This window comes from Cannabis sativa, chromosome 9 (genome assembly GCF_029168945.1).
Source record: "Cannabis sativa cultivar Pink pepper isolate KNU-18-1 chromosome 9, ASM2916894v1, whole genome shotgun sequence".
In the NCBI taxonomy this organism is placed as follows: Eukaryota; Viridiplantae; Streptophyta; class Magnoliopsida; order Rosales; family Cannabaceae; genus Cannabis; species Cannabis sativa.
In genome coordinates, this window is record NC_083609.1 from 47,222,607 (window position 1) to 47,238,085 (window position 15,479).

General features: G+C 35.6%; 1 protein-coding gene across 2 annotated transcripts; it reads left to right on the top strand.

The window, feature by feature from the left end:
* Positions 1-1,923: 1,923 nt before the first annotated feature.
* On the top strand, positions 1,924-12,977 carry LOC115723451 (uncharacterized). 2 transcript variants are annotated; one of them, XM_030652939.2, is made up of 20 exons: positions 1,924-2,368; positions 3,625-3,777; positions 4,205-4,383; positions 6,152-6,259; positions 6,446-6,616; positions 6,701-7,270; positions 7,472-7,546; positions 7,627-7,755; positions 7,832-7,906; positions 7,989-8,198; positions 8,402-8,554; positions 8,654-8,868; positions 9,005-9,122; positions 9,224-9,356; positions 9,426-9,627; positions 9,706-9,811; positions 9,898-10,038; positions 10,113-10,236; positions 10,338-10,454; positions 12,132-12,977. In XM_030652939.2, the coding sequence occupies exons 1-20, from the start codon at positions 2,170-2,172 to the stop codon at positions 12,500-12,502; spliced, it is 3,549 nt and encodes a 1,182-aa protein (XP_030508799.2). In that variant the 5' UTR covers positions 1,924-2,169; the 3' UTR covers positions 12,503-12,977. The 2 variants fall into 2 exon arrangements, with proteins under 2 accessions (XP_030508799.2, XP_060960024.1); XM_061104041.1 differs by having other exon boundaries at positions 9,224-9,627.
* The last annotated feature ends 2,502 nt before the right edge of the window (positions 12,978-15,479 follow it).

The following is a 15,479-nucleotide window of genomic DNA, read 5'->3' on the forward strand; positions in this document are numbered from 1 at the left end:
CAAAACACAAAAACAGACTAGGTGATGTCAAAATATCACTCAGGCATCTTAAAGTACATACCCTGCACGTTTTTTCACTTACCTAGCGTCCAGTTTGACGTCATATGTCAACTTGGACGTTGGATGTCAACTTGGGTGTTGGGTCATGGACTACCTTCAGTAAAACGACCATAACTCACTCAGTATTTATTCGATTGATGCAATTCAACTTGCGCTTTGAATCTATTTCAATGCTCTATCAAGTCATGTCTCACACTTCAATTGTAATTTTGAAGCTATCTGCCCCAAATTTCACCCCAAGGGAGTTATAAAATTAAGCTCCGACTTGGAGCGGGTCCTGCCGTCACAACTCGGACTTCAAAAATTGAGGATCAACTCCAGAAATTAATTTTTGCTGTTAGATCATCATCTACGGTAAAAAATAGCCAACTTGTATTTTTCCTTATTTTTGTGGGCCTCCTTCACCTATAAAAGAAGAGCTCCCTTAACTCATTTTTGAGATTCATAATACTACCCACAAAGTCAGAACTTCTCTCTCTAGTTTTTCTCTCTAGAAATTGGAGATTTGACACTAAGCCTTTTTTGTAATATCATCTCGTGAGAAATAAAAGCTCGAAGTAGACGTAGCTCCATTACTGTCGCGATACAAGGAGTGAACCACTATAATTTGTTGTGTCTCTCTTATAAGTACTTAACAATTATTTCATAAGCCACTAAGGCTAGCTTAGTGGTGAGGGAGAGATGGAAAAAAGGAGAGGTCATAGGTTCGAACTTAAGACCTTTAAACTATAAGCTATTAATTGATTGGAAAAATACCATTACGCTACACTAAAAAAAATAACAATTATTTCATTCTCGCCAATCTAGCGAGCGAGTGTGGCTTAGAAGTCTTAGTTTAAATTTCCGAGTCAACATATTTCGTTCTAATAGTGTGAGCTATTGTTCTTAAGATGACATTGGATGAGCTATTTGAATTTATATTGTAATTATAGATTTGAGTTCTTACCCAACTTTCTTAATGGATTATATTTTTTTTTTTTTTGAGGATTGAATTTGTAACTGGTGGTTGTGGTGGTACTATAGTGGTCGTGGTGGAAGTAGTGTATGAAGAAGATTGAAGATTTTTTTTTTAAAGAAAAACAATTAGGAAAAATGAAAAATATAATTGGAGAAGAAGTGATAAAGAAAGAAGAAAAGAGAAGAAAAAATAATAATTATTTTATTAATAACTTATTTTAGTTTTTTTTTTTTTAAATTTAAATTATGATTTGCACTAATAATCTTTCAATACATGACATTCTTGTTAACACTTAACAAATCTGTTAAATTATATAACGACATACTTACAAAAATAATGATCTTGAGAACTATTAATATTAATTTTTGAAATTTAAAACTTATTTCTATCAAATATAAATTTTTAGAGACTTATGCATCAATTTTATCAAAATAATATTAATAAATAAAAGAAATAAAATCTTATAAATTGTAAATATTTTTGTAATTTATTATTTATGAATAAGGAAAATTCTATAATACACCCCTTAAAATAGATATATTAATGCACTCCTATCTATTTTAGCATCCGAAATAATTTTTTAGTCAATTTTTTCTTCATGGTCATATACGTTATAGTTATTTAAAATAACCTCTAAAATTTTAAGAAATTTGGAAAAGTTTAACACGCTGAAAATTACGTTCAAATAGTGTGTTGTACGCGTGACTATTTTATTTTATACGCGTGTAAAATAGACTGTTTGAATATTGTTTTCTACATTGTAAATTATTTTAAATTTTTCAAAATTTTGTATGATATCTTAAATAACTATATCGTACATGAATATGAAAAAAAATTATACTAAAAAATTCTTCTAGATGACGAAACAAGTTAAGGGTGCATCAATACATCCTTCCTTTTTATGGGTGTATTGTAGAATCACCCTACTAATAATACCCCGAAAAATTTCAGAATGAATAATGAGGTACGGGTGCAAAGGAAATCATCACCCACACCTGTTTGAGTTTCCGTTCAAATGACAGACTCGATCTAAAGAAAATTCAAAACAAGAGAGATCCAGCACTGTAAGACAAGTTCATACTTCTTCCTTCTTCGCTCATCAATGGCGTCTTGGAGAAACTGGAATTAGGTATTCTTGTATCAGAAGCTCGATGGACGTGGAGAGGTCGTCATTGTGCAATTGCGTGGTGAATTTCCTACTGGAGGAGAACTACTTGTTGACAGCATTCGAGCTTCTGCACGAGCTCCTTGATGATGGCCGAGACGATCAGGCCATTCGTCTCAAGGAGTTCTTCTCCAATCCCTCCCACTTCCCTCCCGATCAGATCTCTCGCTTCAACTCTCTCCGAGGTCAAAGTTTTCTTCTTTCACTCTCTCCCGTCCCATTAATTATATGTAAAAGTGTGTGTCTATATATATATATATACATGTATAATAAGTAATTATGATTCTACATTATGGATTCTTCCAAACGATCCGTTGTTTGATTTCGTCATGATAAATACGGTAAACAGTACATTGGACTGCTGTCATCTGCTTGATTTCCATTGAAGTTTAAATTGCTTTTATTCAGCTTTATTTTTCATAATTAGTTCTCGTGTTATTACACGGTAACCGGAATTGTTCTCAAGTGGATGTAAACAATATTAAGACCGTTTTGCTTATTTGGAGTTGATTGGAAACCTTTTCAATTACAATTACAATGATCTGCTGTATATTAAAAGAAAAAGGTTTCTCTTCATGATCATATAAGGCTTGTCATTTGATATATTACGGTTTGCTGTTCTTGAGAGCCTATAAAAAGGATACTTATTTTCATGTAAGCTCTTGGGGGCAGCTAGGAACCATAAACTGTTAGAGCTTAAATTATAAAATAAAGGCTTTAAATTGTGGTATTGCTTGCTTCACCTTTTCTCTGGCTTGATGAAAACTGTTAAAAGAAATTTGGAGTAGAGTTTTTCTTAAGCAAGTACTTGATGTATGATATATGAAAATACATGGAGGAAGAATTGAGAATGGAGCACATATTTCTTATAAATTCTTTGTGTTATATTGACTAAATGTGGGGATATTATTCACTTATTTCTGCCTTTTAGATTGCAATTTATAGAGGTGGACCTTTTGAATCTATTCGCATTTTAAGATTAATTTTCCTGTAAAACTGTCTTAATTCCTAAGTTAATTCTAAATTGTATGTGCCCAGTGAAATTACCTTTATTTTAGTGTCATGAGTGTGTTTGGAATTTTTAGTCAAGTGGTATGTTGTGTTCTCAAAATTGATTCGTTTCTTTACTTTCTTTGCATTTTCTTGGTATTTGATTGGTGGAATATTGAATTGGCTTCTCTTTCAGAGTCTAATCTGAAAAAAAAAAACATTAATGAGTTTTTAGTTTGTAATTTCTTAACTATCTTTTGTCTAACATATCTGTTTGTATTTTCGGGATGGTACCTTATAATCTCTCAATTTACAACATATAGTTTAATTAAATAGAAAACATGGCTTTAAATGATTGTCATTTCATCTTTCAAAATTTATAATCTTGTCATTACATCTAACTTTTAAATTGCTAATACCGATTATTTTCTTGTTCATTCTTGTAAAGCAGTCGCTGATCCCCAGAGTTTGCTAGAGGAGAAAGATGCACTAGTAGAAAAATTAGCAATCAGCGAGTATGAGCTCCGCTTGGCCCAAGAGGACATTTTGAAACTTAAGTCCGAGTTACAGAAGAAAAATGATTTTCCTAAAAATGATTTAAATGGTAGGTAGCAAAAGTTTGGGTTTTGAAGAGGCTTTCCTTTATATTGTTTGGAATTTTCGTAAGACTACACCTTTTGTATGTGTTGATTTCAGTTTTCTAGTTTTCTAGTTTGAGTTTCTGAACACCAAGGTTGTTGTATAAAGCTATAACTGTTAAGGTCGACTCAATCAAGTAGTCATGGACAGATATGCTTATCTCTTAGGTACTCCAGCATGAGTATATTAGTAAAATGGCAGGGTTAGATGACTATGCTAAAAATGTAGTCTCCATTGTAGCTCTGGAATTAATTTCACATTTTCAAAATTGTGTTGTTCCTGGCATCCTGCAATTTCTGGCACATTGTATGTTAGGCGCTATGTAAATTGTTCTCCCATTAGGTAATTGGTAATTTCTATTTTACATTTCTCCAATTTGGGCTTGCATTCAGGGGCAGATGTAAATGAGTCTGTAAACCATGGCCCAGAATTTATGCGACAGAAGAGAAATAATGTACTTTCTGACTTGGGGCATTTGAAGGACAATGAGCGTCAGGATCTTAACTGTGCTGTGAAGGAATATTTGCTTATAGCGGGTTACCGGCTCACTGCCATGACATTTTATGAAGAGGTTTGTGACATTATATTTTTTTTTTCTTATGTGTACATGGAGAAAGGACTCATCTCTCGTGGATAAGTGTTTTTTAATGGTGCTACTTATATATTTGTGGATGCACATACAATTATGTATGTGCATAATACATGCATTTCTGTTTATTTGTTTTTATGTACATATTTTAATCCATTAGTAGAAGTGTGTTAGACCGCAAGATTGCCACAGCTTGGGAGAAGGTAGCAACAAAAGGGTACACGGGTCTTTGTACTAAGGGTAGTGTTTGGGAGGCAATATAATTATATAGGAGGCTAAGAAGAATTGGAAAGGCATGCTTGAATTAAGTGAATTCTTCACAGCATCAAGGAGAGCCTAGGCCTCTTGAATGCCCACGGTCTTTCACTGTAATCTTCTATTTGCTGCAATATAAAGTCAGATACTCCTTCTATGGTTCTCTATTTTGTTTATGCTGCTACTTGTCTATAATTTCTGAGCTGTGTTCCAACGGGGCATATCAAAGAGTGAAAATTGTACTTATATGAACCCTTAAAGTTTGAGTGCAAAATGTAGAGGGTTATACTACCTACTCAGAGTATCGGTACAGTATCAGGTGATAAGGGCAAGTTTTATCAATTTTACTATATAAAGTTAAACATAGGAATTTCTTTCATGAGTACTGATGATGTTCTGCCAGTTATATTAAGCAATTGACTCATATAGGTGATTGCAACTTTACTATGCACTGATACGAATGGTAGGCCTCCTATTAGATTTACTTATGCTAGAAGGGGTAAGCAAGGTAAAACCAATGATGTGTTGGCTTAGGAAGGGGTATTTTGGTAATTGTACTTAGTGGTGAGCTTCCTTTTGTATGCAGAGGGAATGTTATTTTCGGTTATGCATTTTGTAATAGAGAAATCTCTACTGCATCAGGAGAGAGCTACCTTAGCTCTCTGCCGAGTGTGGGAGAGTGTTTCATTTTACCTTTAATTCAATAATAGCTCACCTATTGATTCAATCCTACTGTGTTTTCTGGTTTATCGTGTATTGTTGCTGCTGGTGTATTGTTGTGTTGCTGCTGGTTGTTGTGAATTGTGCTGCAGGTCCTCATCATGCACACAGATAATTTGGATCAGCTTTGAATTTCTGCCACCAACTGTTTGGCATGTATTGTATTATTTCACATTAAAATTTGGAAGAATTTGGGATTGTAAACTCATGCTCATGGCATTGTTCATTTGCTCAATTAAGTAATTGTTTGTTGAGTTCAGAGGCTACGGCAAGGCAGCAGCAGGGGATTAAAAGTTAGTTATGGGTGTACAGGTTGTAAGTTGTTATGTGAGTTGTGGTAGTATGTGGCTGACGTCCACGATAGTCTAGTGAGTTTTAAAATAGTCTGTTGAGAGGCTCCTTGGGAGGGTGTCTAGAATTTTGTTGGGTTTGTAACCTTTTGGTGGGAGAGAACAGGGCTCTTGGAATCTGGAGTATTCAATAAAAACTCATTTTTCTCATTCCTTCTCCTTGTAGTTCACTAAAAAACATTTGAGCTTGCTGATCTAATCTAATTTGAGAGGAAAATCCTATCAGATTAGAACTTTTTGACCAGTTTTATTTATTTATTTATTTATTTACCCTGAAGTTTCTTCTCCCGTTTTATTTGGGAGACCTCAAAGTGAGTACGCACACTATTGTAGATTATGAATTACCAAATATTGCTAATCCAAAAATAGTATCTTATACTGTTGATTAATCTTGAAGAATTACTGCCTCACTTTTTTCTTTGCAGGTTGCAGATCAGAATTTAGATGTTTGGCAGAATACGCCTGCATGTGTACCAGATGCCTTACGACATTATTATTATCAGTATCTTTCATCAACAACAGAGGCTGCTGAGGTAATTTACCAAAGTACATGGATGGGGAATGTCTTCTTTATTTTGCATTGAAAGAAGCTAATAGTGACACTTTATTTATACTGTAGGCCTATTAGTAGCTGAGCATTCTGCTGTACCACTTATTCATTGTTTTATCTTTAACTTTTGCTGGTCTGAACATATTTAATGATTCGTTCCTTTCTGCAGGAGAAAATTGCAATGCTTCGAGAAAAGGACTCACTACAGAAAGAAAATGAGAGGCTAAATCATGAAAAAGCAAGCCTGCTCAAAAATAAAGATTTAGCGGAAGGTCAAATAAGTGCATTAACTAAAGCCTTAGAAGCTGTTCATAAGGACCTCAAAGACAAAGAGAACTTAGTAAGTTACAATATGATTTTATTTCATGTGCTGCTCTTAAAGTGAAATTTGTATGTATAAGACAAAATCCACCTTTTGTTTCAGGTTCAAAATTTAAAGCAGTCCCTGGAGCTCCAAAGAAAGGATCTTAATGATTGCAGAGCTGAAATCACGGCACTGAAAATGCAAATTGAAGGTTTTCGTTCTGGGAGAAATTTATCTGCTACTGATATTGATCAAGCCCATCCTGAGTCCTTAGACAGATACAAAGAAGAGATTAAGTCCCTGCAGATGGAAATAGAAAACTTAAAATCAAGAACTACAGAAGCTTCGAATTCTCTGGTTTCTGTCCATTCTGATATTGATAATAACCATACATCAGAAAATATTGTTGAGATACATGAAGATAAAAGTGTGATTCCTAGTCCAACTGATGCAGCTTCTAGAGTTGTAGGTGGAGATGATGCTCAATCACAGATTACTCAAATCTATGATGTCAGCAAAGATAAATCTGCTGAACTTGTCCCAGGGCTGCTAGAGAATCCTTCCAGTGATATTAGTTCTTCATTGAACAGTGAGAGTGTCTCTAAGCTCAATAGCGAGCTTTCGTCAGATGATAGCAGGCTACTTCCAAAGTCATCTGTCCTCAATTCTGAAGCTGCTTCTGAAATTATGGCAAGTAAATTGATCTGTATGAGGCCTTATATCCTCAGATACACGTGAACAGATTAAAAGCTGCCAAGTTGTCCATTTTTCCTGTATTATACCTGATTTTGAAGCTGTATTAGATTTTTGAAAGCTTTAAAGCCTCCAACTATAGCTTTCTCTGTTGCTCTCCATATCTTTCCAATTCTAAAGTTGTGTGTACTGTGGCAGGGTCCAGGGACAATTCAGATTCTTTCTGATGCCTTGCCCAAGATTGTTCCTTATGTCTTGATCAACCACCGAGAGGTTGTTTTTTGCTTTCTTTGAATATATTTCTTGTAATCTGCAAGACTAGGCTATTATTCTGAAGACATCTTTACTTTCAGGAACTTCTTCCTCTAATCATGTGTGCAATCGAGCGCCATCCAGAGAGCAGCACTCGGGATTCCTTGACCCACACTTTGTTTAATCTAATAAAACGTCCAGATGAACAGCAAAGACGAATAATTATGGATGTAGGAATACATTTATTTTGTGATGTGGCTATACAATTTTCGCCATGATGTTTGAATCTTTTAAACTTCCTTTCAGGCATGTGTTACTCTGGCTAAGAATGTAGGAGAAATGAGAACTGAAACAGAATTGCTTCCACAGTGTTGGGAACAAGTAAGTTACAGCCATGTTTATTGACCTTTTCCTGTATCCTTTAAACTTTTGATGTAACTTTTCCTTGTTTAATGGGTTGCAGATAAATCATATGTATGAGGAGCGTAGATTGCTGGTTGCTCAATCATGTGGACAGCTTGCAGAATTTGTCAGACCTGAGATTCGCGATTCACTTATTTTATCAATTGTTCAACAACTGATTGAGGATTCTGCAACTATTGTTCGTGAGGCTGCTGCACGTAATCTCGCTGTGCTGCTACCGCTCTTTCCAAATATGGACAAATATTTCAAGGTCAGCCTCACTAAATATGCTTCGAGGCTCTCATGGAGAAGATTTCTGACTTGACAGAAATGGCTACAATGTAAGCTCTAGAACAGGTTGATAACACATGGTCTAGGGATGGAGCCTTTTCCACGTAAAACAATAACTTAAAAGAGAAATAAACTGAAGTAAATTACGACAAGGATCTCCAATAGTTTATTAATGTTTTACAGGTTGAGGAACTGATGTTCCAATTGGTCTGTGATCCTTCTGGAGCAGTGGTGGATACTACTCTGAAGCAATTAGTTCCTGCAGTGGTAAAATGGGGAAACAAATTGGACCATGTTTTAAGAGTTCTTCTGTCACATATATTGAGTTCTGTGCAGGTATTGTTAATTTGAACTTGTTTTTCTTTTGTTTTCACTTTCTCTTTCACATTCTTCTTCCTATAACCTCTTTATGTTAAAATGGCTGTCATATTACAGCATTGCCCACCACTATCAGGGGTTGAAGGATCTGTGGAGTCTTATCTTCATGTTTTAGGTGAAAGAGAACGCTGGAATGTTGATGTTTTACTTAAACTTCTGGCCGAGTTGCTTCCTTATGTGCATACAAGAGCAATTGAAACATGCCCATTTCCTGCCATTCCTGAAACTACTGGAACTGAATTTTCTACATCATTGCTTGAATTATATGCAGGGTAAGCTCTTTGTTTTCCCTTATTTATTTATTTATGTATTTTCTCATCTTTTTGTTTTGTTTCAAGGGTGATTTTTCTTTTCCATTCCATTATCTCTGTGTTAGTAATGCTTATGAGTAATTCTATATTTGGCTAGGGGACATGTTCAATGGCCAGAATTTGAATGGATACATGTCGATTGCTTTCCTGATTTAATACAGTTTTCCTGTTTGTTACCTCCAAAGGAAGACAGTTTACGAAATCGAACTACCAAGGTTTGTTTGATGTTAATGGTTCTTTTATTTGGATGTGTAAATAAGTTTTTTTTTTTAAGAAAGTTCTCCTCCAGTTCTTAATCTCAGTAGTGGTGGTGCAGATCTTGTTGGCTGTATCAGAACTTTTTGGGGATTCTTATTTGACGCACATTATGCTTCCTGTGTTCTTAATAGCTGTTGGTGGTGATGGTGATTTGAAATTTTTCCCATCTGCTATCCACTCTCAAATCAGGGGTAATTATTTTGAAGTTGACACAATTCTTTTGCGCTTTGGTTGCATCTCTAATTGTTCCCTCATACCAGGTTTGAGACCAAGGACGGCTGTGGCTGAGAGACTGGCCACCATGTGTGTCCTACCTCTTCTCTTGGCAGGTGTTCTGGGAGCTTCAAACATGCGAGAAAAGTTGGCAGAATACTTGAAAAATCTATTAGTTGAAGGCACTACAAAGGAGGCTCAGTCAATGAAGTGCAATGCTGAGATTGTTGATGCTGTTCGCTTCCTTTGGTTTGTAGCATTACCATGCCTTGTAAATTTATTGTCTACATTCTGTTGTTTGCTCAGTATGCATCTTTCACCATGCAGCACTTTTGAAGAACACCATGCAATGATATTTAATATCCTATGGGAAATGGTTGTAAGCTCTCATATAAATATGAAAATCTGTGCTGCCGGTCTGTTGAAAGTCATAGTAAGTTTTGGCCATTCATTTTTAGATTTTAGTTACTGATAGTAGAAGTTGCACTCTTAACACTTTGTATTAACTTTGTTTATTAGGTTCCCTATGTCGATGCAAAAGTTGCATCCACACATATTTTGCCTGCTCTAGTTACTCTGGGCTCTGACCCAAACCTTAATGTAAAATATGCAAGCATAGATGCTTTTGGACCTGTTGCCCAGCATTTCAAAAATGATATGGTATGTACATTATAAAATAACAATTTGAAGGAGTTGATGCAAGGTATCATGCTGACCAATTTTATAAATTCCAGATTGTTGATAAGATACGTGTTCAAATGGATGCTTTTCTTGAAGATGGATCCCATGAAGCTACAATTGGTGTTGTTCGAGCTCTGGTGATTGCTGTTCCACATACAACTGATAGGCTTAGAGATTATATCCTCTACTTTTCTTATTACATAATCTTACATTTCCCTAGGACTTAACATTTGTTGCTCATATTTTGCCACTTTTCTTTTTTCCTTAATATGCCATACATCTTTTGTCAAAGATTTTTCAATTTACAGCTACGCCAATCAATTCCAGTGATCTTATGCGTCGCCGTGAAAGAGTCAATGCCTTTTGTGAAGCAATCCGTGCTCTAGATGCTACAGGTATTATTCTTTTCTGTCACTGATTCACTTTCTTAGTGCCTATCCTGTTCGCCTTATCCTCTATATCTACAATAAATAATGTTGAAAATGATAAACCAATTTAATTGATGCATATTTGATGCTTTCTTGGTTTAAATTCATTTCCATTTGTGCTTTCTAGTTTTTGTTCGCAAGGGGAGTTTATAATCTTTTATTGATTAGGAATGCTGAGACTTTCTATTTGTAGATAACTTTGGCATTGCTATATTGATGTTTTGATCACAAGGAAAGTTGCTTGCATGATCAAATTATTACTTCAAGAGTTGCTGCAGAATTAGTTTGCCCCTAGGGGTGTTCATTGGACCATATCTAATGTTTTTAGACCTATCCAAATCCGATCCAATTATATATTGGATGTTAGATTTTACTATCTGATCCGATCTAATTAATTGTAGTCATCCAATCGACCCAACATCCATTGGATGTTGGATTGAATCGGTTCTATTCGTTGGATGTATTTCATATATATTTATTGGTTTAATCTGGGTATATTCAATATTTTAGACCTATTATTTTTTTGGATCGGATTGGATCCATCTAATATTTTAGGTCCAGTATGTATTGAATTAGATTGGATCCATCCAATCCAAGAAAAAAAGAGTAAAATTTTAATGTTAATTTTTATATACATATATATTTTACGTATAATAATATAAAATTTAATTACTCATCCAAACTAAATGAAAATACTAATTAGTTCGATTGGATGTTGGATGTATTAGATTTTTGGACACCCCATCCAATATCCGATCCGATCCGACTAGATATTCAAAAATAACATTCAATCCGATCCGACCATAATTAGATATCCAATGTTTGGTGGTCGGTTGTAATTGGATCGGTCGGTATTCATTGGATTGGATGATTTATGCATACCCCTATTTGCCCCTAGTGTTTGCAAAATCATATATGTGCAATTGTGCTCTACATTTTGGACAAAAACTTGCCTAATAAGAGCAGGCTGGTACATTGTGCTACCTTTTTCTGGTGTTCAGATTTTAAGGAATAATTCCAGTTCTAGCTTATATTTGTGTATCAAAACATGTGACGATATGATTTGTCATGTCAGATTATGAGATTTTCTACAAATGTGACCAAAGCTACTGTGTTTGGTTGTCCATTTGCATCTAAGAATAACTAGCTGGAGTATTGAAACATTGATTTCATCCTGGGGTATGTGAAAATTGTTATGACTCAAAATAAATGTACTTACAATATTCCTTCTTTTACTTACATCATCAAAAGCGAAATTGACAAGAGCACAATTGACCATTGAAAATCTGAAACTAGGTGAAGCACATCTACAACTTTTTGTTTATGAGCGAGTCTGGTTATGATAACACTCCAAATTTAAAGCCTGGACATGGAAAAAAAAAACATTTAACTTGAAGGTTTCACATTTTCAGATTCCTCGTGTTAACAGTTAACATTTTTTATTGGAAGGTGTCTTGAGAAACAAATGATTGCACCTCTTACAAACTAGTAGCCCAAATTTTAGATTTATCTACAAGCTAATTTGACAATGTTTTTGTGTTTGCTTGGCATTCAAAATGTGCTGCTGACTGGTGATAACAAAGTTATTTTGGTTTGTTGAGTTTTGACGTCTTTGATGCACAATCTCTTTTCTGCTTATTACAGATGTTTCAGCAACTAGTGTTCGGGATTTCCTTCTACCTGCCATACAGAACTTATTGAAGGACTCAGATGCATTAGATCCTGCACACAAGGAGGCGCTTGAAATTATAATGAAGGAGAGATCCGGTGGAACCTTTGAGACCATTAGTAAAGTGATGGGTGCTCATATTGGCATTGCATCATCTGTGAGCAGTTTCTTTGGTGACAGTGGACTCTTAGGCAAGAAAGAATCTGTAGAGATACCACCAGAGACAGTTGAATCACCAAAGGCGATACCACCTTCACCGGCTGAGGATACTAGATTCAGGAGAATCATGAGAGGGAATTTTACAGACATGCTAAGAAGCAAAGGAAAGGGTCCAGAGGAAACCTAGAACCGATCACTGAAATCTTAGCTCCATTATCGATCACGCACCAAAGAGTATGATCCTCTTTTTCCCACTCGTGTGAAGATTAATTTTTTTGACTGTAGTTGCTGTTCTTATCCTCTGAAGAGCCAAAGTTTATATTTTATCTGTAGTTTTGTTTTTTAATTTACCAAGTAACAGGAAAAGGAGAGTAGAAAAGCAAAGAGGAAGAGCAAAATAAATCTACTTGATTTTTCTTTGTTCTGAAGTTATTGAATTGATTTGGATAGTTCGCTTCAGCGTATATCGCATTGAGAGTGTTAAAATGTACTTTGGAGTGCTCTCTTTCTGTCACAACCTTATTATTTTTATTGACTGAAAATTAAAATAAGTACAGGCTGATAATTTAAAGACATTACACATTCAAACATATGCACACAAATAAATTGTATACAACAGTACCATTACAATGAAACAAAAAGTACCTGAGTACTAATTCTTCTTGCCTATGCCTCGAGACTTTTTCGGACAGGATGGCACAGAAAATGTAATGTAGCTTACAAGCACAAATGTCATATATTATAAAAAGTAATACATCTTGCCTCGTAAGCAATGTAACATTATAATATTGCCTAATTATTTAGCTTTATCATTTCCTGTGTGGAAGGGTTTGACTCTGGTCACAACACTGTACATCTCTATCCATGCACATTATCATTGTTGTTCCAAACGTCCAGTACACAAACCGCAACTAACGCTAAAATATAAAATGAGAAGAAATAAGTAGGTCTTTACTTGTTCTGCTTACTTTTCACCGTTTTAGATCTCAAGCTCAGTTATAGCACCAGCTCTATGTGTATAAATTACTTATTTAGACATATAAGTTAAATCAAATTTCTTTGCCTTATGGCATCGATTTTCCTAGTTGAACCACATGGTGCTGTTGAAGGTGCAAAGTTGATACCGACATCAGCGGTTGAAATTGACATGAGATACACTGCACATGTAGATGCTGAGGTGGTACAGGAATATTCTTTATTATTGGTTTATTCCTACCATGATTTACCAATTGTTGATGCTAAAAATTATCTCAACAACAAATTTGTATTTCGATTTTGAATTCTTTACATTAGATTCGGTCTAATCAAAATCAAAATGCATGCTCTTTCACTTACACAATTCTTTCTCAGCTTCTACAATCGCTCTGGTTTGTCTACTTCGCGAGCTTGAAATAATCTCGAGGATGTATTCCAACAAAGTTTTGACTAGTTTGATGTGAGCTAGAATTCGTCTCCTTTTTCGAAGGATGGGGTCTTTTATTTATAGGCGGGAAGGATCGTTGGTCCTTCGCTTTTCTGTTCTGATTGTTCCACGTGGATGAGTTCCTCTTTTCTTCTTCGCGCACTTTCCTCTCTCGCTTTCGTTCTTAGAACTCTCCAAGCCCCGCTCTTTAAATCCTTGAGTTTGGCTCCATGTTCTTCTTTGGTTGAGCTTTGTTTCCTGTAAAATATGGTGATTAAATTGTGTATTTTATTCAATAGAATAGTATATATTTATATACAAAGCTAGGAGACTAAATAGGAAATTACTAAATACAAATAACCTTAAATTTTACAACTAATATTCTAACACCCCCATGAAGCTGGAGCATAGATGTTAATCACGCACAACTTGTTACAAAGATAATCAACCCGCACCCCAGTCAAAGTTTTTGTAAAAATATCTCCTAATTGTTTTTCAATTTTCATATATCCTATGGAGATCAAGCATTATTGAATTTTTTCACGAACAAAATAACAATCAATCTCAATGTGCTTAGTTCGCTCGTGGAACACAAGATTTGAGGTAATATGAAGAGAAACTTGATTATCACACCATGATTTTGTTGGAATTGAAGTCTTAAACTTGAATTTAGTTAAAAGTTGATAAATCCATATTACCTCACACAAAATTGAACCATAGCTCTATATTCTGATTCAGCACTGGATCTAGACACAACATTTTATTTATTACTCTTCTAAGAAATCAGATTGCTCCCAACAAATACACAATAACCTGGATGGATCGTCTATCTATCTTGGAGCCTGCCTAATCTGCATCAGAGGAACACTCAATCCGAGTGTGTCCATGATCCTTGTAAACTATACCTCGTTTTGGTGCTCTTTTCAACTAACATAAAATTTACTCTAATACTGCCCAATGGTGAATTGTTGGAGAAGACATAAACTAACTAACGACACTACTGAAAATGAAATATCTGGACGAGTCACAGTTAGATAATATAACTTTCCAACCAATATGCGATATTTCTCAGGATCTTCAAATGGTTCCTCATCACGTGTAAGATGCTGATAGGTCTACCTTATCGATTCAGAGCACAGAAGAAAACAAATGAAAAGAAAGAATGAAGAAAAGGAAATTCTGCTGTATTCAATCCCTAGGAAATCAAGAGCCTGGTCTCTCCTTACTAGCCTTAGCTAAGAAAAATACTCTTTGCCTTCCCACTACAATACTCTATTATTTATATTTAATCCACACCTTACTCCCATGAGCCTTAGCTACACCCAAACAAAATCCCCAAACAGAATTACACAGCCACATTATTCCCTATGGCAGACCCCTTGTTAGGGTTCGGACTCCTTTGAGCATACACATACGTCACGGGAGGTCTATCAATATCACCGGCCTAAAAGTGAACCTTGTCCTCAAGGTGAAAATGAGAAAATTGGGCCTGAATGATAGAGTAATCCTCCCAAGTAGCTTCAAAGTCCAATAGGTTCCTCCATTTGATGAGGGCTTGAGGGCTGGTCTTGTGAGTGACAGGGCGAATGGCGAGCAAGGCTTCGGGTTCGAGCAACCACTCTAGGTCAACAGAGAGGCCTAGGGGAAGAGGAGAAGCCTGTTGGTCCAATGCAAGCTAAGACAGGAAAGGGGCCAAAGAACCGTGGAGACAGCTTTCCATTGGGTCGTTTGGCGAGGGTCCTCTGGCGGTACGACCTGAGCT